Here is a 24,582-nt window from a genome sequence, read left to right on the forward strand (position 1 = left end):
AGCTGTCCTGGAACTCATCCTCCTGCTTCAGCCTCCTCAGTGCTGAGGTGACAGCCATGCACCACTATGCCTTGCTCTTCAGTTCAGCCAGTAAGTGAAAGTGACAGTCCATAGATGAGGTTTCTGCTTCTTCCACAGAGCATACAATTTTAAAATAAGCTTTTGGGTTTTTCGTGTGTGTGTGTGTGTGTGTGTGTGTGTGTGTGTGTGTGTGTGTGTGTGTGTATACAAGAGTGCGGGTGGCTGTAGAGGTATCAGAACCCATTGGAGGGCATTATAGGCAATTGTGAATTGCACAACGTGAGTGCTGTGAGCCAAACTTGGGTCTTCTGCAAGAGCTTAACCTCCAAACCATCCCCTCTCCCCAGCCCACAATAAACTTTTTTAAGAAGTGGAAGTATCTTAAAATAATGATTGGAAGTATAATAGGAGCTGAGGAGGTCTCTCAGATCCGTGGCACACAACCATAAGATCTGAGTTCAACCTCTAGAGCTTATGCAAACAGCCATGTGTGGAGCATGCCTATAATTCCATCACAGGGAGGTGGAGACAGGTGGGTCCTGGAGCTCACTGGCCTGCCCACTCAGTGAGTTCCAGGCCAATGAGAGACTGTATTTCCAGAAAGAAAGAAAGAGAAGGAAGGAAGGAAAAAAAAGAAAGGAAGAGAAGATAGATGGTGTCAAAAGAACAACACTCAAGTTTGTCTTTTGGGATACACACACATGCACACAGAGAGATGAGCATATTTGCACACAAAACCTTTTGGAGTGTCATATAGGAAATACATAAACTAGTAGCGGAATTGTTTATCGCCATGATCAGTTACCACACACATGCTTTTACCTAGCTTTCACACTGCAGCACTACCATAGGCACAAATCACGTGTTGCACTAAGATGGTAAGGTGGCCATGTTACCCCTGGGTGCTAGGAATTTTTCCAGTCCATTGAAATCATATGTGACCCTGATCATATGCTTGGTCTGTGACTAATGCAGTTATGAAGTCTGCAACTGTGTTTGCAGGTGTGTGTTGAAATGGGTTTGATGATAAAAGACATTTGAAAGCTGGAAACCTATGCAGCAAACTATGGACATGGTTCTCTGTTGCGGGAGGCACTTCAGAGATATGGCAGAGTGAGGGGAAATTTTCTTCTCCATTCTGTGTGTGTCTCTCATCTTTGTGTACTTTTCCCCTTTTCCTTTAAGTAACTGGTGTCCTAGCTGGGTTTGATGGCACACGCCTGTAATCCCATCACTGTGGAGTTGTACCCGGGGAGATCCAGAATTCAAGGCCAACCTAGGCTATGCCCCATCTTTGAAAAGGCAACCTGGAGGGGCGGGGATATAGCTCAATCATTAGAGTGCTCATCCATCGCCGAGAAATCCCTGGATTTGATCCCCAGCATCTCACAAAGCAGGCATGGTGGTGGCACACACCTGTGATCTGAGCACTGGGTAGGTAGAGCCAGAGAGGGCAGTAGGCCAATGCCATCTGTGGCTAAATAATGAGTTCAAGGCTAACCTGGGCTACCGTGGGCCCTGTCTTAAAACAAACAAAGTTGGTGTCTTATATCATGGTTTCTGTCCTTGCCTTTTAGCCCTGGAAAAAACTCGAACAGAATTATTTGACCTGAAAACCAAATATGATGAAGAAACTACTGCAAAGTAAGTGCCTGTGTGATGTCATCCTCTGTTCTTTTGCACTCGGTCGGTTGGACCTTGCTGTTGCTAATCCACAGAAGATGGGCTTGGGAGGCATTCACCCTCCTGTCATGCTGCCAAGATACAGTGTCACTCCAATAAGTCCCCTGCATCACATCCATGCCCACTGAAACTGCTGTTCCTGGTTACAGAGAAGTCCAGTCACTGCTTTTTTTTTTTAATTGTGTGTGTGTGTAAACGAGTGTGCATACCACAGAGCACATGTACGAGTCAGGACACCTGTGGAGAGTCAGTCCTTGCTAAGGCACGGCCTTTCTCCTTGATCCTGCCCTGCTGTATACTCTAGACTAGCTGGTCTGTGAGCCTCTGGTCTCCACCTCTTGTCTCACTGTAGGAGTCCTGGGATTACAGATGTGCACCACATCTGGCTCTTTTTATTTTTTTGATGTTTTTTATCTTACGGGTTTGGGTGTTTTGCCTGTATATATGTTTTGTATATTGAGTGTGTGTGTGTGTGGTGCCTGTGCCAGCCAAAGAGGGCATGAGATCCTCTGAAGCTGGGGTTACAGGTGACCAGCGAGTCAGTCACCATGTGAGTCCTGGAAATTGAACCTGGATTTTTTTAAAATTTGGGTCCAAGAGGTCAAACTCCCATCTTCAGACTCATATAGCAAGCAAGCACTTGCCTGTTTAGCATGTACAGCCATGGGCTCTACTTTTTTCCTAAATTGATGGAACTCTGCTGTGGAAATCCTGAAGAATACACACAGCCCCATGAAGCTACCTTAGTTCTTGTCACTGAGCCATACAGCTCTGTGCAGGTCTCCCTGTGTGGGGACACATAGGGAAGAGGCCGAGCCAATGAATCTTTCTGTCTACGTGACCATTGTCAGGGTGGCATCAGACATCAAAGCGACCTGTGACAGGAACACTCCCTACCAGACCCCTCCTTGCAGACAGGCGGAGAGGAGGAACTGATATTAGCCTCAGTTGTGCGGAGGCCACAGTCTGCTAACTGTGGCTAACAACCAGACAGGCCATGGAAGGCTGAAGTTTTCATGGCTTTTTCCCATTGGAGAAGCCTCTTGTGGTCTTCCAGCAGTGCAGCCTCAGGGCCCAGGGACACAGGTCCTTGTCACATATTGTTACAATGGTATCAGTAGAGGGTCACATCTGAGCTGCTCCCACCCTGTCATGAGAGCCCAGACTTACGGCCCTTAGCCCAACCATCCTTGTCCTTTGAGTGTAGATATGTGTTCATGTGTGCACTTTAATGTGTGCCCATAGAAGCCAGACATTGGCTTCCCTTAATCACACTCTGCCTTTTATAAAAATTTACAAGCCGGGCGTGGTGGCGCACACCTTTAATCCCAGCACTCGGGAGGCAGAGGCAGGCGGATCGCTGTGAGTTCGAGGCCAGCCTCGTCTACAAAGTGAGTCTAGGATGGCCAAGGCTACACAGAGAAACCCTGTCTCAAAAAAACAAAAAAAAATTTTACTTTATTGTTTGTGTATACGGATGTTTTGCCCATGTGTATGTCTGTGCACCGTGTACTGTGGTACTCTGAGAAGCCAGAGGATAGCAGCAGAATCCCTGGAATAGGAGTTACAGGTGGGTGTGAGCTGCCATCTGGGTGCTGGGAATCAAAGTCAGATCCTCTGGAAGAGCAGCCAATGCTGTTAACCATGGAATCAACTCCAGCCCTCAATTTTATTTTTTTGAGCAGAGTATCTCAATAAACCTGGAGCTACAGATGAGCTGCTGGCCAGTGACCCGTTTAGGGACAGGCAATCCAGGAATGGGACTACCAACATGTACCACCACACCTGGCTGCTCGCACGGGTGCTAGGGAGTCTGAAGTCTAGCCGTCATTCTCACACAGCAAGCCTTTACCGACTGAGCCAGCTTCCCAGCCCATCTTGACCCTCTACTCTGGGTTGTTTGCTAGTCCAGAGCCTTAAGGGCCCGGGTGAGACTTTACTAGATAACATAGACCTTATTCACAAAGACCCAGCTGTCCTGGGTAGGACCCTGGCTGGCTGGCCTGATGGCATATCTAAACCTCATGGAGACCTTCATGCCAGCCCCTCCTCCCTCCATGCTCTCCTGTTGGATTTGAAGAGAGGGTACCACATGAGCTCAGTCTAAGGTGCTTGCATTTCCTTGTGAAATTGGTGGCTTTGGGATTACCTCCTCCATCCCAGAGACAGGGCCCTCTGAGAGCAGCTGCCATCCCACAGGAGGACACACATGCTGCTCACCCTTGAGACCCCATAGACTCCCTTACCCCCAGCACATCTACCACAGAGACCATACAGTTGCCATGATGGAACTCCTCCTGGACCAGGGTTCCTGTCCCCTTTTCTGGCAATGTTTTCTCTCCATGCAATTTGATCACTGTATAGACCAGGATGACCTTGAACTCACAGAGATCCACCTGCTTCTACCTCCTAAGTGCTGGATTAAAGGTGTGTACCACCATGCCTGCCTAGTAACTGGATTTTTGTTTCTGTGTTTGTGTTCCTATGTGTGCAGTCGATAGCATACTTTTTGGAGGTCAGAAGACAACCTTGGATGTCAGTGTTCACGGGTTTAGCAGTCTTGTCTTTTGAGCGTTTCATTGTGCATGTGTGTGCGAGTGTGTGGGTACATGTGCCCATGTGCGCTCCTGGATGTGGAAGTCAAGGCTGATGTCAGTGTCTTCCTCAATGCTTCTCCACCTCATATTGAGTCAGGGGCTCTCACCTGAACCCAGAGCTCACTGACTCAGCAGCTGGCTTTGGGGATATCCTGCCTTCTCCCCCTCCCCCCCCCCCCACTGCTGGATTCAAGGAGCCTGTCATGCCAGTCCAGGATTCCAGTAGGTCCGGGGGCTCTGGGTCCCAGTCTTCCTGCTTGCATGGCAAGTGCTCCAGCCACTGAGCCGTATTCCCAGTCCTCCGTTTTGCTCTCTTTTGAGAAGGGGTTTCACTGTGCTACTTAGGCTGGCCTCAAACTCCTAGGTTCAAGAGAGCTTCCTTCATCAGCTTCTGAAGGAGCTGGGGCTGTGGGTGTACTGCCGTACCTGGCGGGGGTGTGGGACTAGATGAGCGACGCCTACATGTAAGTGGTTTGTGAAAGAGCCAGGCCACACTGGCCTCTTGGAAGGCCTGCCATGGCCCTGAAAATTATGCCCATAGGTACAGTGGGTTGATGAATATGGAAAGATTGAACTTCGGCTAGACTGGGCTGAAAATTTATTTCTCCGAGTAGAAAAGAACTGAGTGGGGCTAGGAAGACAGTTCAGACTGGGGAGTGCTTGCTGTGCAAGCTGAAGACCCAGCGCCTGGATAAAAGCTGGCCTTGGTATTCCCAGCGCTGGGGAGGTAGAGACAGGCAGGTCCCTGGGGCTCCCAGGCCACCCAGCTTATATTAAGTTGATCTTCAGGATCCAGTGAGAGGCCCTGTCTCCAAAAATAAGATGATGGATGGTTTTTGAGGAACAACACCTTCTGGCCTCCATGCGCGCGTGCACGCACAAACACACACACACACACACACACACACACACACACACACAGAGCCAGAGGAGACTGGGAATGTAGTCCAGTTGAGGCACTGCTTGCCCCATATTCATGGAGCTTGGGATTCATTTGTATTGTTACCTAAAGCCAGAGAAGAGGGAGCAGGAGGGCCAGGACTTCCATGTTATCCCTGCCTGTGGGAGGAATCGGAGATCAGCCTGAGCTACCTGACACCCTGTCTCACCAAGTGTGGTGGCACACACCTGTAAACCCCATATTTGGGAGGGTGAACAAGAGGAGTGGTTGCAAGTTCTAGACCAGTCTAAGCTATACAGCAAGACCCTCTCTCAAACTAAATAAAATGAAGAGCTGCCTCCACATCCCCCTCTCCTCTCAGTTCAAGATGAAAGTCTGGTGCTTCCAGATAACCTCTGAGCTCGGTAGACAGCAACGGGCTCCCTTCCTCAGCAGGATCCCCCCTCTACCTAAACCTTAGAAACTGCCGCCTCACTCTCTGCTTCAGGTGCAGCCTCTTGTAATTTTTTGGACCAGGCATATTTTCATTCTTATGGCTGAATCTAACCTGGGGGAAAATCTGTTCTGGGATGGTCTTAAGCAGCTCTTTAAAACAAAACAAAACAAAAAACAAACCAGCAGTAGAATGCTTCAATGTGTGCTGTCAGAGACCCTGGGAAGGACTGGGAGACAGAAGAATGTAGGCTTTGGAGAAAGGACTGCTCGGAGAGCAACCGCTCTGCTCCCCATGCAGGCTGTGACCTCCAGGGCCTCTTGTCTCTCTTGTACAAGGGGCATAAGAGCAGCCACATTACAGAGGAGCTGTGGGAAGTGGTGCAGTGTGTGGAGGAGCAACCCTGCAGCTTTCCTGGGGAGTGCTGGTCTGACGTTGTGGCAGTTTGTAGGGTGTACTCTGCTTGTCCATCCTTCAGACCACCAGCCATCCCCTCCTCCCTCACCGGGCGCTTGCCCAGCATCCACCAGTCCAGAGTTCCATCTTTAGTACTGCAAGAAGCAGGTGTGGTGGCACGTGCCTCCCATCCCAGCCCTGGGAGGGAGGGGCCAGGAACGAGCAGTTAAAGGTCGGCTTCAGCCATGCTGTTAAGGGCCAGTCTGTGCTGCACAAGACCCTTGTGGGGCGGAAAGGGGGTGCAGGTCAAAGGCAACAAGTCCACTTGGAGCCCTCCACCCCCATCCCTATCTGCTGCTTTTGCAGTCATTTCAGCTGTGCGTCAGCTGGGACTGCTCGGCTGGCTGTGATAGGGACAGTGGCAGCAAAGTTTTCCATGTGTAGGCTTGAAGCAAAATGTAATTAGCCTTTATGCACAGAACAAGGCCCCATTGATGAGTACAGCTGGTCTTTGTTTGGTCCCATCGCTAAGAGTGGGAGGTAAAGTGTTCTTCTTCATGTTTATTAATGCAAGATTCCGTAGACAAATGGCAAGCACAGTTTAATATTTGTTGGAACACAGGGGGGCTTGCCAAACAGTTGTTGTGTGAGCGGATTGCAGGCCCTCACATTATAACCACTGCTGGGTTAAATAAATGGATTATTTCTGCTTTTTTTTTTTTAATGTACCTCCTCCTCAAATGGTCACCCTGGAGTCCCATTCTCCCATGTCCCATAGCAAATACAGATGTAGCACCTTAATGTGGCATCTTAGAAAGTCTGTCAGCATGGATTTTACCATTCCCACTGTTCCTTGGAGCTGTCTTCAGCAAGCAGTGGCCATCAACCTGAGAGGGGCCTGGACAACTCACACTGCTGCCCACCTCTCTCCACCTGTGTTGCACAGCTGTTCACTCTCCCTTGGGTCTAAAACACTATGTAACATGCAAGAATTCCCGTTTTCATTTGTGTTGGGGAGAGAGGGGCGGGGAGAACACTATTATGGTGCACATGTGGAGGTCAGAGATGGATGTCAGGTCACCAGGCTTGGCAGAAAAGCACTTTTATCCATCAAGCTCTCTGCCCAGCCCTAAGCTTCTCATCTTAGTTTTGCCTCCGCAGTGGACCTGGGCTGGACAAGGAGGGCTGTGGAACACCTTCCAGACCACCAGGGAGAGGTCAGTGAAAGGCCCGGTTAAGTTGTGGTGAAATACTACATTCCCTCTAGCTAAGGGTAGAAGCTGGGCTTGTGGCTCGCTTGGTATAGTCCTTGCCTAGCCAGCATGAGTGGAGGAAGCCCTGGCTTTGATCACCAGCACTTGGGAGGTGAAGCCAAGGAGATCACAAGGTAAAGGTTGTCCTGAGCTGCATGGCAGCTTTGAGGCCAGCCTGAGCTACATAAAATCCTGTCTCAGAACACTAAAAAAATCAATCTCAGAAGAAAGATGGGTAGAGCAAAATATTAATAGAGTGTATGCCCGATACATTCAAGGTGCCAGATCCAGGCCCCTCTCACACCTGGGAGAGAAGAGGGGGAGGAGTGAGGCTTAAGGTGCACATAAGCTTTCTACAGCTAAGGTTACTCTAAGTTACTCCCAGACTTCCCTACCAGGAAATGTCACACTTCTTATGCTTCTGCATGTAGTATTCCTCACCTCTGCTTGCTTTCAAGAAAAGGTATTACATATGCAAATCCTTCCTAAGACATTACGAAAGCAACATTGATGAAGAAATGCTTGGGTTCATTTCAAAGGATGTTCTTCGTACTGTGTGTGACAAGCATGTATCGCACTCTCCCTGCAGCATGCTCTGGAGAAGACAAGACTTCCTGTTAGTCACTAGATGGCTGCTCAGAGAGCTCAAACTCCAATTTGCAGGCATGGAGTCCTCTGTCCTCCAGCAAGGAGGCAGGAATTGAAGGAGCCAGAGGCTCCCAGCAGGACTGTCCCATGCAAAGGGTGACTGGCATGCTGATCAGCAGAGGTGGCAGCAGCCTGTGTACAGATGTTTCTGGACTATTACATGGTAGATTATCAAATGTCACCACGTTTGCTCTTGTGGCAGTTGGTGAGCAAGCCCGTTCTGTGTTAGCTGCATGGGTGGGGCCTGGCTTCTGCCAACTCCGCTCAGCTCTAAGTGAAGTGCTGCTGCATCCTAGTGTCTGAGGAGGCCAGTAAGGGGCATCAAATCCTCTGCAACAAGAGCCACAAACAGTTGTTTGCTGCCATGTGTCCACTAGGAACTGAGCCTGGGTCTCTTGGAAGAGCAACCAGTACTTTTAAACTGATGAGCCATCTCTCTAGCATGCCATGCCTCTATTTGTTTGTTTCTTTGTTTGTTTATCAGTGGTACTTTGAGACAGGGTCTCACTGAGTCACCTTGGCTAGCCTGGAATTCACTGTGTAAATCAGGTCTTGAACTCGTGAAGTTCCACCCGACCCGGCCTCTGCCTTCAAAATGCTGGGATTAAAGACTTACACGTACATCACACATCCAGCTTTTTTGTGGGGTGGGGAAGCATCTCCTTCTGTAGCTCAGGCTGGTTCTGAACTCTATGTAGCCAAGGCTAGCTGCGACCCTCTTACGCATATACCTCAGTAAATTTGGAAAGACCGAAGGAAGGTATCCTGAAACCTCAGTGGTTTCTCTCCCCTGTCACTTTAAGAATACAATTGTTTTCTATCTTTTTAATGACTCATCAGTTTCCAGTGTGAGTTGCTGTAATTATCCTGGTTGGATTAATTTCCCTAAAAACAGAGACACATCCTGTAGGATTTTGAGGGTATGGACCTGAGTAGAGTTTGGTCAGACCTGGGGAGCACGGACAGCTTTTCCTTGCTGTCCTGTTTCCAGAGGCATTACTGCATTTGGTAGCCGCTGCACCTCACACAACACCCCAATCCTTGTGGAAGGGTTCTGCCTCACATCTAAAGTTCAGCAGTGGGTGAGCCTCCAGGGGCTTCCCTGTTTCCGTCTCCTGGGGGTGGGATGAGAACAAGCAGGTTGGCTTCTTATGTCCAAACCCAGTAAACACTGGCTTATTACTGTGTGCGTCTGTTTGTGTGTGTATGTGTGTAAGCCTGTGTCTGTGTGTGCAGATACACATATGTTAGCACATGCAGAGGTTAGAAAACACCTTGTCTCTTTCCTCGGGTGTTCCCCCTGCTCCCTTTTTTCAGACAAAGACTTTTACTATCCTGGAACTCTCCAAGTAAGCTGGGCTGTCTGGCCAGCACGTCTGCAGGATCAGCCTCTGTCTGCCTGCCTGAGCCGGAAATACAAGTGTGTACCAGCTTTTTCTTCTCATGGATCCTGGGTATTTAACTCAGTCTTCACATTTGAACAGCAAGCTCTTTACCAACTGAGCCATCTCCCCAAACCTGAATTAGTTGACACTTAGGTGCTGGTACTACTGGGACCAATAGTTTCAAGTTCAGACCACTCAAGAGCTGTGTACATCTTTAATCCCAGCACTCCAAAGACAGAGGCCGATGGAGCCCTGTGGGTTCAAGGCCAACTTGGTCTACATAGCGAGTTCCAGGATAGCTAGGGCTACATAGAGAGACCCTGTCTCAAAAGCCATTTGCTTCATGAATGCTGTCACCCCAGGACAGGCAGTTGCATAAGGAAGCAGCAGGCCGAGTGAGCCAGTAAGCGGTATTCCTCAGTGGTTTCTGCTTCAGTTCCGCCTTGAGATCCTGCCCTAACTTCCCTTCATAATGAACTATAAGCTGTGAGATGAAATTAACCCTTTCCTTGCAAACTAATACAGTCAGTAACCCCATAGTAACTATAATTTAGTGTAGAAATGCCACCTTTGTGCAGGGCCCATGTTTTAAAGTGTGAAAAACACATTCAGTGTATGGGCCCTTGCTAGCTCACCATGAGTGACTGCAGTGTGTGTTTATGCATGTGTGTTCATGCGTGCATGTATGCCTAGCATGCATGTGGAGGGATAGGACTACCTCAGTTGCTCCTCAGCAGTCATCCACATTGGTTTTTTGAGACAAGGTCTCTAAGCGGCCTGGAGCTCACCAACAAGCCCCAGGAATCCACCTGTCTCCATCTCCCACCCACATGCCAGCAAACTCAGCCCTTGTGCTTGCAAGGCAAACACTTATCTGACAGGGCCATCTCCAGCGCTCACTTAAGAAACTTTCAGAAAGCAGAATGAAATGTTTCCTATAGGAAAGCCAGCGCAGAGCCAGATAATTGAGCTCATTGTTTTCCTTCACGGCTTGTTTGCCCTTTCATTCTCTTCCTAAGGTGCTGGATGTTGAGGAATGTCTCCATTTGCCAGAAAGACAGTGGGGTGTCTCATATTTCCCCCACCAGACCGCCAGTTCAGAAGCGAGCCTGCAGAATGAATTTTTAATGCTGAACGCTATGGCATCGCTCTCGCAGCCAGCCGCATTGCTCTCCTGAGCCTACAGATTTAATGCTCGGATGAGCAGAGTGAGGACTTGGGGCCACTCAACACAGTGAGAATTAACCCCCCAACAACCACACTGGTGGCCTCCTATCTCCAGAAAGCTAACCCTAAGGAGTTGGAAGGGAAAATTAAAACTCTGTAGTTTTTGGATTGTTCTCCAAACAGCCTGGAGCACGAAGCAGGCCATAGTCTCAATTTTTTCAGAGTGTGTGTATTTTTACCTTTTCACTTTTTTTTAAACTGTGACTGTTCTTACTTGGATATATTTCTGTGATCTTTCCACCCTTAAAAAAGCTTTACGATCTGCAAGGTTTACAGAATACACAGCAGACTGGAGACTCTCCAGTGCCTATGAAAAGCCCAAATGGAATCAGAAGTCCAGAATTGGTCGCTAACAATGGAAAGGGGACCATTCGTATTCGGTGGCTAATTCTGGTTTGGGCCATATGGCTGATTGTTATTTTTCCCTCAGCTTTCTATATTTTTTAAGTTTTCAAAATCAGGAAGAACAAGTTGTATATAAAAATTGTTCAAGTTTAAATAAGTTGGAGAAGGGTGGAATCTTCAACAAGCAGAACAAATGGCTGAGTATCTAGATAATAAGCCAGGGCTGCACTCTATACCAATTAAAGCCTGGACATCTTAAATATGTAAATGTAAAAGAAATCTTGAAAACACTAAGGGAGAGTTTAGGTGGGGATTTATATAAGGGGATGGAAGAGGCCTTTTAAAGGATGGTGCCCGAAGCAGAAAACCTATGGGATGTTGAAAGCTTTCTAGAGGTGGAGGGTGGAAGAGCGGTGTAAGGATGGATAACACATTTACAATGTATAAGTAGAAAATGGCTAATATATATTTCTTACAAAGCCATAACAAAATGTTAGAGTGGATGGATAGCTGGGAGGGAGGACGGTGGACAGGTGGGGGAAATGAGTGCAGAGAGGCGGTGGGTGCATGAGACAATGAATGGGTGGATAGACATGGGCGAACTTCTTACAATTTAAAGACAGACAGAGCTGAATATATAGTTCTTACAAAGCGACACAAAAGCCTATATAGGTAGATAGGTTGGAGAGATGAAGGAGTGATGGACGGGTGAATGTAAATGGGGTGAGGGAATAGACAGGCAACAGGTGCATCTCTGCGCAGGGGAATTGGTAGGTGAAAGGCAAACGGACAGATAGAATGTTTACAGTGTGTATGTCTTACAAAGCAACATTAGCTGGGTGGTACCCAGGAAAGGACGCCTCTTCTCTTCTCCTCGGTAGATATTTGTACCACAGGCACAAATATCCTCCCTGCAGGCAAGTTTCCTTCTGTTTACGGATTGTGTCCCCTCCCACTAGAGATGCATTATTTTCTCTTCATTCCAGAAACCAAGGTCCTTCTTGACTCTCTGCTGCCCTCCTGTCTAATCCATGTCAGTCTCTCTTTCACACCTGTCTTCATTCCTTGTTTCTTAGTGCTGTTCCCACCGTCAGATGGTGGCTCCTGCAAAATCAGAGTGTCTCTACTAGCATTTTGAAATGTGATTTTTTTTCTGTAGATAGAACATATACCTCATTATTATAATTTAATTATGTCCTAATTGTAGACCATTCATTTCATTTTCAATTGGCATATGGGAATTTGTTTTGTCTTTAACAAAGGAAAAAAAAAATGAAGCTTTGCTGACCTCATCTCTAGCCACCTGTTTGCTAAGGTGAATTGCTTGGCCGCTATATTACCTATAGGTAGTGACTTTTTAAAAATTTTTGTGACAACAGGAAAGGGTGTTATTGTGTTTTGAAACAGGTTCTCATGTAACCCAGGCTGGACCCTAACTTTCTGTGTAGCTGAGAATGACTCTTGATAACTTCCTGCTGTGTTTCAGAAAGAGTTGCTGGGTTAACTCCCCATCTGAATGTCCAGGCCTCCTCAGGGCTGACGTTAGGTCTCTTACCAAGGCTCACTTTGAGTGGGCCCGTCTGAAACCTCAGAAGTGGTGTCTGTGTTCTACCATACCACACAGCACTGTAATCATGCTATGTCCAAATAGCAGCAAATTATACCACATTACCTTAACCCTCCTTCTGCAGGGAGATCCATCTTTTCTAGAACATTCTGAACCTGTGAATTCTCATAAGTTATTTGGATTTGATTTTCCATTCCCTGCCCCCACTCCTCTCACCACCCCCACCCCCCCACAAAGTATTGTGTAGCCCAGGCTAGAGTCAGCAAGCTAGATAGTAGATGCTGGCCTTGGCCGCAGATGCTGGATTACACAAGCCGTTTTCCAACAGTTGTCTTCTGTTTATCAGAAAGATCATCTGATGATAACTCCTCGAACCCTTGTATGAAATCTGTGTTGTAGATCCCAGGACACTGGCTGATGCTCTTCTCATTGTAGTATTTCCAACACTCCACTTTTTTTTCTTTCTTCCTAAACTCACAAATATGTCGTCTAGGTATTCAGGGTCCTCTTTTAAATGTCTTTTGAAAAAAATGACTGAATTCAATTTCCTGTCCAGAACCACAGTGACATTGTACAGCATAAGCATAAGCCAGGGACTGGCAAGAGGTCCAGCAGGTAAAGGTGCTTGCCCTGCAGGCCTGATGACCTGATCCCCAGAGCCCATCTAGAGATGGGAGGAAAGCATTCTGCTCTAACCTCCACGTGCACGCCTTGGCACGTGCACACTGCAGCCTCATACAATGTAATAACAACAACAACAACAACAATAATAATAATAAATTTTTTTTTAAAACAAAGCCTATAAAGCCAATGGCTTGACAGTGATCCTGTTCTAGTAGAGATTATGTCAACCAAAGTTATCCAGTCGGAGAGTATGGCTCACCAATTAAGATTATTTTCCCAAGGTGGGGCATGGGGGTGCACGCCATTAATCCCGGTACTCTGTAGGCAGAGGCAGGCAGATCTCTGAGTCTGAGGCCAACTGGTCTACAGAATGAGTTCCAGGATAGTTAGGATTACATAGAGAAACCTCCCCCCCCCTGCTGTGTGTGTGTGTGTGTGTGTGTTGATAAAAATTTAAATTTTAAAAGAGAAAGTGGTGGGATGGCTCAGCAGTTAAAAGCACTTACCATAGCCACGCATGGTGGCGCACACCTTCAATCCCAGCACTGAGGGAGGCAGAGGCAGGCAGATCGATATCGATGTGAGTTCAAGGCCAACTTGATCTACAAAGCGAGTCCAGGGCAGCCAAGACTACACAGAGAAACCCTGTCTCAAAAAAAAAAAAAAAAAAAAGAAAGAAAGAAAAGAAAAAGCACTTGCCACACAAGCCTGACAACCTGCATTCAATCCCAGAACCCAAGTAAAAGTGGAAGGAGAGAACTGACTCCTGAACGTTTTCTTCTGGCCGCCACATGTATGATGTGGCATGGCATGTGCATGCACACACACTGTGATAAATGACAATTAATAGATGCGAGGACTTCCTATTGGGACTCTAGGTAAGAGAAGTATGGGAAAATAGGGAAATAGAAGGATCCAGAGGATCCTAGAAACCTCCAAGAGGAACATCATGACACGCGGATTTGAACCCAAGGTGGTCTGCTCAAACTACTGCACCAACCAATGACAATACATGCAGTAAACATTGAACCCCTAGTCAGATCTAGCCAATGGACAGGACATTCTCCACAGTTGTGCAGAGGGCGGGAACTGACTCTGACATGAACTCTGGTGCCCCATATTTGACCACTTCCCCTTGGTGGGGAGGCCTAGTGGCACTCAGAGAAAGAATACGCAGACTACCAAGATGAGACTTGATAGCCTATGGCCATATGGTGGGGGGAGGAGATCCCTCTTGGTCATTGACCTAGGGGAGGAGAATAGGGTGAAAGCAGGAGGGAGGGAGGAATGGGAGGATACAAATGAGGGGGAAACAATTTAGATATAATCTGAATAAGTTAATTAAATAAAATTTTTAAAATGATTAAAACTTTAAAAGTGCTTTCTCTAAAAAGGGAATAAGGATAAACACAGACACACACACACACACACACACACACACACACACACACACGGATGCCGTTCTCAGTATCCATATACAGGTAGACAGAGACATGTACACATCCCTTCTAAACGAATCTTGTAAGCAAGCCAGGAAGTTGTGTTGTCTTACTTACTGCTCTCATCATACCTACCTCTACTTAGTATTTAAAGTAGCTGTAAGAAAAGACCCTGAAATAACAAGGCCGTGAGAGTGGAGTCTGGGAGTTAAAGGGGGAGATGGCTTTTTAAAGACTCAGGTTTGTATAAAAAGCTGTATCATTTAATAGGCCGTTTCCCTCCTTGTGATACTTTATTGTTTGGGTGTTTTCTTAAGAGCACAGAATTGCTACAGTGCCCCGATTTACTGTTTGCTAGACTCCAAGGGAAAACTTTATATTGCAATTAACCTTTCTATTTTTTTCCTTCCATCGGAGTATTGTGGACTTCCTCTGTGGTATTTTAGTGATTAGACAGGATGAAGGGCATCCTTAAAGATGGGAGGCCAAATCCGATGAGGTCAGAATGAAGGGAAGGGATGGTCTGCGTGGGGCCAGCAAGTCTGGCCCCAGCCAAACTGTCTGATACTTCACAAGTAGAATAGGAACCTCTGAATAATTCATTCTCAAGTTACCCTAAAAAAAGCCACTTATGTGATGCCCCGATGCAGACTCTCGGTGCCGGCTAGGGGAAGAGGAAAGATTTGTCTTTTCCTACAAATGTTCTGCAGCCTTCCAGACTGGTGTGCAGTTTCACTTCCCAGCCCTTCACCTAGGGTGAAGAACACCAGCATATAACTTAAGGGCAGGGCATTGAAAGGGTGTGGGAGCTGTGGAGGAAACCAAGTCACAGGTGAACTGAGCATGGAATTTTTTAGACTCCTATAGAAGGAGGCTGGGAGAAGGAGGCAAGACGTGGACTTGGGGAATTGGAGAGATGGCTCAGTGGCTAAGAGCCCTGTCTGCTCTTCTAGATGTCCTGAGTTCAATTCCCAGCAACCACGTGGTGGCTCACAACCATCTATAATGTGACCGGATGCCCTCTTCCAGCGTGCAGGTGTGCATGCAGGCAGAGCACTCATTCATAAAAATAAATAATTTTTTTTTTTTAAAAAAAGGAGTGGACTTGGTGTGGCTGAGGTGTGGGGTCAGGACAAGGTGGCAGGGGCCCGAGAATGATAACCAGTATTCAGCTGTAAGGTTGATTTTTGTTGTTGTTGTTTTGTTTTTTATTCTTAGCTTCTGCTACCCACCCTGTTCTTAACAGTTCCTACGCCAGCATAGTACTTAGGGGAGAAGGAGGTAATTAGAGGCCCTTGCATCCCGGAGTAAGAGCAGTGCTCACCATAGACCCCATGGCTCGCTGTGCCCTCAAATGGGTGTCACTGCTCTGCCCTCACCTGGCTGTAGACCAAGATAGAGGCCTCCTCTGCAGTGCAGAAAATGCTAAGGCAGGAAGCACCAGGCCTGCAGCCACAGGAATTCTCTCAAGCTCGGCCTGCACCTGTTGACCCCCAGGTTAGTGCCACATGTTAAGGACGGTACTGCATGGGCAGCTGCAGACAGCACAGTGAGAGTGCTGAGACTGGGCTAGCAACAGCCTTACCAAAGCAAAGGGTTGTTCGCATTGGAGAAGTCTGGTCAAACTTGTGATTGTAGACACATAGGCATGGTGGAACATATCCCAGCATTTGGAGTATAAAGGCAGGGGGATTAGGAACTGAGGGTCAAGTTCAAGGCCAGCCTGTGCTCCGTGATACCCCGTGGTCTAACAGCAAAAGGTAAATAAAAACTGATGGGAAAGTAGGAGCGTGTGAGTCCCTGCAGTGCTCTATAACCATCCATCCAGCTCGGCAGCCTCTCAGACATCAGACTCCAGGGTAGCGGTGGCAGCGGCTGCTAGGCTGAGGAACTGTACAGTTAAGGGGACGCAGGTTGAGGGAATAGAAAAGGCCCACAATGGTGAGAGGCTGCTAAGGAGCCAGGACATAGGCAAGAGCCTAAGTAGGCACCCATGGATATTGGTGTTCTAGCCCTGTGTCTATTATCTGACCTGTGAGATGGCCCCTTGTCTTCAGAGAGGAGGGTGGGCTTCATAAATGATTCTCGTGACACAGCAAGATAGCTCAGAACCTTCTGCCAGCTGGATGACCTGAGCTCAGCCCCACAGATCCTCCCTCCCTCCCACAGTTGTCCTCTTGCATGTACATACACAAACTAATGTGATAAAAATTAAGTTTTTGCTTATTTCATGTTTGTACTGCATACATGCCAGTGTGTGTAAGAGGGGGTCAGAGGACAACATTTGAGAGTCAGTTCTCACTTTCCACTGTGTGGGTCCTGGGGATGGAACTTTGGTTGTCAAAGTTGACAGCAGGTACTGAGCCAGCTCTCCAGCCCTAAGAAAATGTTTTTATATCTTCATTCACTCAAGATGACAAAAGAAACCAAAGGCCATGCCCATGTGTAAATATTTATATAAAAATACTAAATAAAGTATTAGCAAACAGACCTGATAGCTCATTAAATATCTGATACACCACAGCCAAAATGGGGAACAAGTGACAGCCGGTGTAGTTTACCATATTAGCGGGTCAGAGGAGAAAATCCATTTCATTAGCTACATAAATGCTTAAGAGGTACTTAAAGAAATCAATACCTATCTTTTATTAAAAAGTCATAATAAAGTAAGGGATGTGTATTTTATTAACAAAACCAAAACGTATATATTTAAAGCCAAAAAGCAGCAATATGGTGACTTATGAAATAGTTGGTGAGTTAGCACCAGGCAGATTCCCTCGCTGTTGTCTTAGTTAGGGTTGCTGTTGCTGTGATGAAACACCGTGAGCAAAAGCAACTTGGGGAGGAAGGGTTGATTTGGCGTATATATCCACGGGCCGCTGAGGGAAACCAAGGTGGGGGCTGATGCAGAGGCCGTGTAGGAGTGCTGCCTACCAGCTTGCTCCTCATGGCTTTCTCAGCCCCCCCCCCCCCCCCCACCCCACCCCCACCCCACCCCCACCCCATCTTGTAGCACCCAGGACCGCCAGCTCAGGGACAGCATCACCACAATGGATTAAGCCCTACCACATCACAGTAAAGAAAATGTCCGTCCTCCAGGCTTGTTTATAGCCAGACTAGCAGAAGCAGTCTCTCAGTTGAGGTAGCCTCCCCTCCGATGGCTATAGCTTAAGTGTCAAGCTAGAGTAAAACTAGCCTTCATCTAGTATGGAATGTTATAGAAATATATGCCAGTATGGTTCTCCGTGTGTGTGTGTGTGTGTGTGTGTGTGTGTGTGTGTGTGTGTGTGAGAGAGAGAGAGAGAGAGAGAGAGACGGAGAGGGAGAGTGAGGGCGGGAGGTGTATCACACAAATGTACAAGACCAGATTTTAACCACCTTTGGGGTTGTTTTGTTTTGTTTTGTTTTGTTGGAGACAGGCTCTCCCTTTTTCCTGGAGCTTGCCAATTCCCCTAGCTAGATGGACAGTAAGTCCATGATCTGCCTGTCTCTGGGTCTCCATCACTGGAATTAAAGGTGCCATGTGCAGCCTTTTTTATGTGGGTTTTGGGGATCTAACTCAGGTCCTCATGCATGCAAGGCAAGCACGTTACCAACCAAGCAGTCTTCCAGTGAGCTTTCCTAGGTAAAGAAGTGAGGGCACTACAAGGGTACCAAAGGAGTCGCTAAGGGCTTAGAGGACTGTGAAAGGCTGTAGAAAGGCTGCCACCGAGTTGTCCAGGCCACCTTACATGTCTGCCCAGCTGACTCCTTACTGTGACTCAAACCCACCCCGCCTCCTGATTGACATCTGCCTTCCACATTCTTATTCATTTTCTTGTTGTTGTGACAAAATATCTGAGCAAGGCACCTTCAGGAGGAAGGGTTACTTAGGCTCACACTTGGTGGGGAAGGCATGGCAGGCAGCACAAGTGTGACACACTTGGTCACATCGCATCCTCAGGAAGCAGCGAGAGGTGAACGCTGCTGCTTGCTTTCTCTTTTTCATTCAGTCAGGACTCCAGCCCAGTTTTGCTCATATTCTGCCTACCTCAGTTAACAAATGGCCACAGTCCCTCACAGGTACAGCAGAGGCTTTTCTCCAGAGTGCTCCCAAACCTTGTCCAGCACAAGCCACTTCCCAACCCTGCCCTTCCTCAGAGCCAGACTCCATCCACCCCTGACCAACTTGTTCTTTCTGAACTAGGACTCAGGCCCTGTCCTAAGTGTCTCAGAAATTTTTTAAAATGGCAAAATGATAATAATAACAATTAGGGGCTGGTGAGATAACTCAGCCAGTAAAGGTGCTTGTTGTCGAGCCTGGTGACCTGAGTTTGGTCCCTGTACTCCACACAGTGAGAGAGAACAGACTCCTGCATTTTTCCTCTGACTTTGACATACACTACAGACAGACAGAAAATAAATGTATAAAAAACAATTAACTAAGGTAAATCCTGTAGCATGTGCATAGAACATTCTCCAAATCCACATATGTGACTTTTAACAGATAATCTGGTGCATGCCCTATAAGTAGTTTCACACTGTATTGCTTATCAAATGAAGACCAAACTTGAGATACACATGAGGTTAATACAGACATGCAATCTGCAAAAGTGGAATGTGAGGACATGGAGGACTGAGCACACTGTCTTTCTGGCGTCACTGATGGCTAAGACGATGAGATATGCAGCAGCCTGGCGCTAGGCCGGATGGTGGTAGCACTCAGGAGATTTGTGCGAAAGGAAATACATGGTGTCTGGCATGGGTATAATTTCCTTTCCATCAACCTTGAGCGTGTCCTTTGAAGTTCGTCATAAAAATGGTATGTTAGCCCGGAGAATACCCTGAAATGATGTGCAGGGAAACAACTGAATGAACTATATATATTCTAGGCTCTGATGAAATGACCCCGTACTTGAAGTCAGGGAAGAGCATAAAACAGTGCAGGTTAATAGACAGAGGGTGCTGTGTTGTCAGTTCACAAAAAGGTGAGCGGACGGGGTGGTCTTTATAATAAATGGTGCTGAGCAAACAGTCTGTGCAGGGTTACAGCCTTGGAAACATGAAAGATTCTAGACAAATGTCAATCTCACGGTCGTCAGGAACTTGGAAAGAGTAGCCAGGCATGATGGCACACATCTGTAATCCCAGCACTCCGGAAGCAGAGTCAGGAGGATTACAGTTTGAGGACAGCATGGGCCACATGAGACCCTGTCCCAAAGCAACGCAAAGATAAGGTGACTGCACACTTGCAATGTGAAAGGCTAAGACTGGAGAATTCTTGCACGCCTGGGACTGCAGTGATGAGAACTAAGCCAGGAAAGGCTGTATTGAAGTACTCTTGTCTGAAGAGGGAGGGAGGAAACTATGCTATAGACAGTTCACCTCTGTCCTGATAAAGTAGCCAAGTGGCTTGGGGCGGGGGTGGGGGGCATTTCCAGTGTACTTACTAAGGACAGGTGATCTGGTAGCTTGGTTTTGTTGGCAAGTGAGGTGCAGCTGCATGTTTGAGAGGGTGTGTCCTGGTTTGCTTCTCTCGTGCTGTGATGAAACACTACCCAAAGGGTTTGTTTGCCTTACATTTCCAAGATCACCTGAGGGAGAGGGGACACCCTCCACAGTGGGCTGGACCCTCCCAATCAACCATTAATCAAGAAAATGCCCCACAGGCTTGCCTTTTCCCAGGAGGCTCTAGTTTGTGTCTTGTTGACCAGAACTGAGCAGCACGGGGTGGTTCACTAAAACCTGGTGGAGCCGAGCTTGAAGGTGGGACCCACTTTGTTGGTCCAGGCTGTCCTTCCCACAGAGCTCAGGACTACACTCAAGTTCTCAGCGAGCGGTACACAGGATGCCCTAGCATGCCTGCCACCCTAGCAGGGGGCTGCCCAAAGTAATCTAGTTGTAACAGTTGTATTCTCTTTCACTTAGAGAAAGGGGGTAGGGAGTTTTCCTTCTAAAAACTAAGAACAGGCTTATGCATGGTCTTTTAAAGTGATTATCTGTGGAGAGGGGCTGGGGTTAGACACTGTAACTCATATGGTGCGCTTGCTCAGCATACACCAATCACTGGGCTCTGTCCCCAGCACCACATAAACTGGATGTTATGGCACACTCTTGTTAGCTCAGCACTCAGGAGGTGGAGGCAGGAGGATTAGAGTTCCATGGTTATCTTCAGTTGCATACTAAGTTCAAGGCCAGACTGGGAGATAGCAGTGCCTGTAACAGAAATGTATTAATAATAATGTATACTTTGGGGCAAGCCTTGTTCCCTCACCACCTCCTATTGCTTCTGGGAACGATAGCCTCTCTAGGTCTGGGTATCCCCACAGCAGAGCAGTGTTGTCACTCTCCTCTGAGTTCAGGAAAGCCATGAGTGTACTCACAGTGAAATGCACAGCTGCCGTTATCACATTCAATGTTTTGCTCAGTTCTGCAGTTGCTTAGCAACCAGAGATAGACTGACCCACCAATGGAAAACTTGGCTTCGCTTTTAGGGAGTGTTTCAAACAGCAGAGAAAATACCTTTCTGTCTAAGTGGGATGAGGGGCATTTTATTTTGTGAGTTTATGCACACACAGTTGCCATGGACCTGTGTGGAGGTCAGAGGACAACTTGCAAGAGCCGGGTCTCTTCCATTGTGTGGGTTTCTGGGTATCAAGCCACTGAGCCATTTCTAGCCCCAGCTCAGGACTAGGTTTCCATAAAGGATTTGAAATCTTTGGTTGCATGTCCTAGCTATTAGGAATCCTTAGGGCTCAGCAATTAAGAACACTGGCCAGGTTCAGTTCCCAGCATCCACATGGCGGCTCCCAAGCACCTGTAATTTCAGTTCCATAGATCCAACTCTCTGACCTCCTTGGACACCAAGCACCTAAGCATATATACGGTTCATATACATACATGTAGGCGAAACACCATACACATAAAATAAATTCTAATGAATATGTTTTGAGCCTCTCATGTAGCCTAGGCTGGATTCAAACTCACAAAGCAGCTATATAGCCCAAGCTGATCTCAAATTCTTCTTCCTGCCTCACCCTTCTCAGTGCTGGAATTACAGCTATGCTCCACAATGCCTCATGCACCTTCATTGTTGAGCAAGAAATACAGACCCGAAAGCCTACGAGAATCTAAATTCCATTTCCCAAGCCCCAAGCCCTGCTGTGGGTGGGCTGAGCCTCTGGTACCCCCCACCAACCTTCTGTGTCCTGGGCCCCCTATGCCAGGTGAGAGGTGGGTGGGAGGTACAGGCAACTGGGGTGGCTTCCCAGGATTGGGTAGCTGCAGCCAGAGGGGCAGCCTGCTCCTGCTGTTACTTCTCCCTGAGAACCCAAGGTGGCCTGTGGGGTCAAGCAGTGAAAAGAGAGCAAGCACAAGAGATGGATTCCCATAGCAAGGGAAGCAAAGGGTCTAAGAGAAAATAACAGGCGTGCAGGGTTACTAAGGAACAAAGTCAGAAAAGGGCTAGCTTTCAGTGGGTACAGCTAAAGGCCACTTAAAACAAGTTGAAGAACGTCCCACAAGACATCAGGAAAGCATACAGTCTGGCAAGATGGCTCAGCAGCTAAAGGCACTTGCTGCACAAGCCTGGTGACCTAAGTTCAATTGCCAGAACACATGCAAAGGTGAAAGGAGAGAACCAACTTCCACATGCATGACATAACATGCATTCATGTGCACTCACATGCACACATGAGTTCAATCCCTGGGACCCAGTATTGACTCCTTAAAATTGTCCTCTGACATACACACACACACACACACACACACACACACACACACACACGACTATGGAACATGCCCCCACCCAACACACACACACACACTAAATAAATATAATGTAACATAATTTTATTTTAAAAGGTTTGTGGTTTTTTGTTTGTTTGTTTGTTTGTTTTAAGAGCAAAGGAACAGTTGGCAAAAGTAGGTGTGCCAACCTCATCCATGCTAGTCAGAGTGAAAAGTTGTTGGAGGGAAGAGAGTTCAGCGGAAGTAAAGCAAGACCGGGGAAGGGGGCCGGTGAGGAAATGGCACCGTCACTAAGGTACTTACTGCACAACCATGAGGACCTGAGCTCAGTTCCCAGAACCAACATAAAAAAAACAAACAAACAAAAACAAAAAAAAAAAAAAAAAAAAAAAAAAAAAAAGCAAGAAACAGGACTGAGGAGGCAAAAACAATTCTATGGCTCTCTGGCCAGTCAGACTGATCAACTTAGCCAGCTCCAGGCCAGTAAGAGAACCTGCCTCAAAAAATAATGTGGCAGGCAGATACCTTTAATCAAAGCATGAGGTAGACAGAGTTCCAGGCCAGCAAAAGCTACATAATGAAACCACATTTGAAAAAACAAAAAAGTGGCCACCACTGAAGGCTGACCTCTGCCCTTCACAAGCGTGCACACAATGAACTTATGTGCACACACAGAAAGAAAAACATAAAAGTTGAATGATGTGGAAGACAAAAGTTAGCACACCTACCATGTCCAGCCAGATAGATTTGAAATGGCATGAAGGCTGTTTAGCAGAATTAAAGAAAGATGGCACTACTCATGAAGAACCATCCTGGAATACAAGGAGCTGTCCTACCTGAACACATTCAGGCTCTGCTTGCTCACCCAGGCCCAGCTGATCCCCAGCCCCTCCCAGATTCTGCAACGGAGCCTGAGAAGAAGCCGGCAACCTTTTCCCAGCATGCCTTATCTTGAGTTCTTATCAGCCAAGTCTTCCTGGTCTTTTCTCCCAAACCTGCAATGATGGCAAGACCTTTGCCTAACCTGGGCTGTGGGATCCACTCTACCCTCACAGTAGGGTGTCATCTTAGTTAGGGTTTCTGTTTCTCTGATGGGACACCATGACCAAAAAGCAAGTTGGGAAGGAACTTAGACTTCCATATCACTATTTTCGTTGGAGTAAGCCAGGACAGGAAGTCAAGCAGGGCTAGACTAGAGGCAGGAGCTGAAGAAGAGGCCACAGAGAGGTGCTGCTTACTGACTTGCTCCTGTGGCTTCTTGTGCTTTGGGTTTTTTGTGGGTTTTGGTTTTTCTCTGTGTAGCCTTGACTGTCCTGGACTCACTTGGTAGACCAGGCTGGCCTTGAACTCACAGCAATCCACCTGCCTCTGCCTCCCGAGTGCTGAGATTAAAGGTGTGCGCCACTTTGTGCTTTCTTATAGAACCCAGGACCTCCAGCTCAGGGATGGCACCACTCACAGTGGGATGGGCCCTCCGCCATCAATCACTAAGAAAATGCCCTACAGGCTTGCTACAGCCTGCTCTTGTGGAGGCATTTTCTTATTTGAAGCGCCCTCCTCTCTGATGACTTAGCTTGTGTCACATTGACATAAAACTCCAGCACAGGCATGGAACTCTATATTTGCTTTCACTCGGAGAAGTACTTTCAAGTAAAAAAATAAGTAAGACCCTCAAGACTAGTGTGGGCTACGAGGTAACCAGATGTGGCATTTCACACTGCAACCCACATCTCCGTCCTTGCCACCTCTACAGGCCACACCTGCTCTAAGTGCCCGGTGTCCTGGCAAGGCCCTTGCTGTCAAAGGCATTTTCCTAAGGGTAGACCTTTTCCAGCTCCTTCTCTCCTGGTCGGACAAATTGCTGTTTATCCTTCAGAACTCAGCCTGCGCATCACCTCCTCTGAAGCCCTCCCTGATTCCTTTCCTAAGGAGGATTTATCCCTCCTGGTTTTCCAGAGCACAGTGTCCACAGCTCCAGTCAAACCTATAACAGGACATGCTGCATTTTGTTTTATCTTTATTTTTGAGACAGTCTCGGGTAGTCCAGGCTAGCCTTTGACTCACTATGTAGCACAAGATGACTTTGAGTGCTTGATCCTCCTGCTTCCACCTACAGGCTGCTGAAATCACAAGCGTGTACCAGCAGACCAACCACATCCAAAGACCCGTATTTGACTGATATTCTGGCTCTGTCTGCCCAGCATGATTAGGAACCCCTTCAGATACATGAATGTCAACAACATGAATGAAGAGCCTAGTTAGGTGCTGCACACCTGCAATTCTAGCACTTGAGAGAGGTAGAGGCAGGAGGATAAGAAGTTCGTAGTCATCCTTG

General features: G+C 47.4%; 1 protein-coding gene across 8 annotated transcripts in view; it reads left to right on the forward strand.

The window, feature by feature from the left end:
- The window catches only part of Cux1 (cut like homeobox 1), a 331,747-nt gene that overhangs the window by 209,475 nt on the left and 97,690 nt on the right, over positions 1-24,582 (forward strand). For all 8 annotated transcript variants that reach the window (XM_051161265.1, XM_051161266.1, XM_051161260.1 and 5 more), the window contains exon 8: positions 1,599-1,665. In XM_051161265.1, the coding sequence (XP_051017222.1) occupies positions 1,599-1,665 (67 nt within the window). The remainder of the gene's footprint in view (positions 1-1,598; positions 1,666-24,582) is intronic.

This window comes from Acomys russatus, chromosome 19 (genome assembly GCF_903995435.1).
Source record: "Acomys russatus chromosome 19, mAcoRus1.1, whole genome shotgun sequence".
NCBI lineage: Eukaryota > Metazoa > Chordata > Mammalia > Rodentia > Muridae > Acomys > Acomys russatus.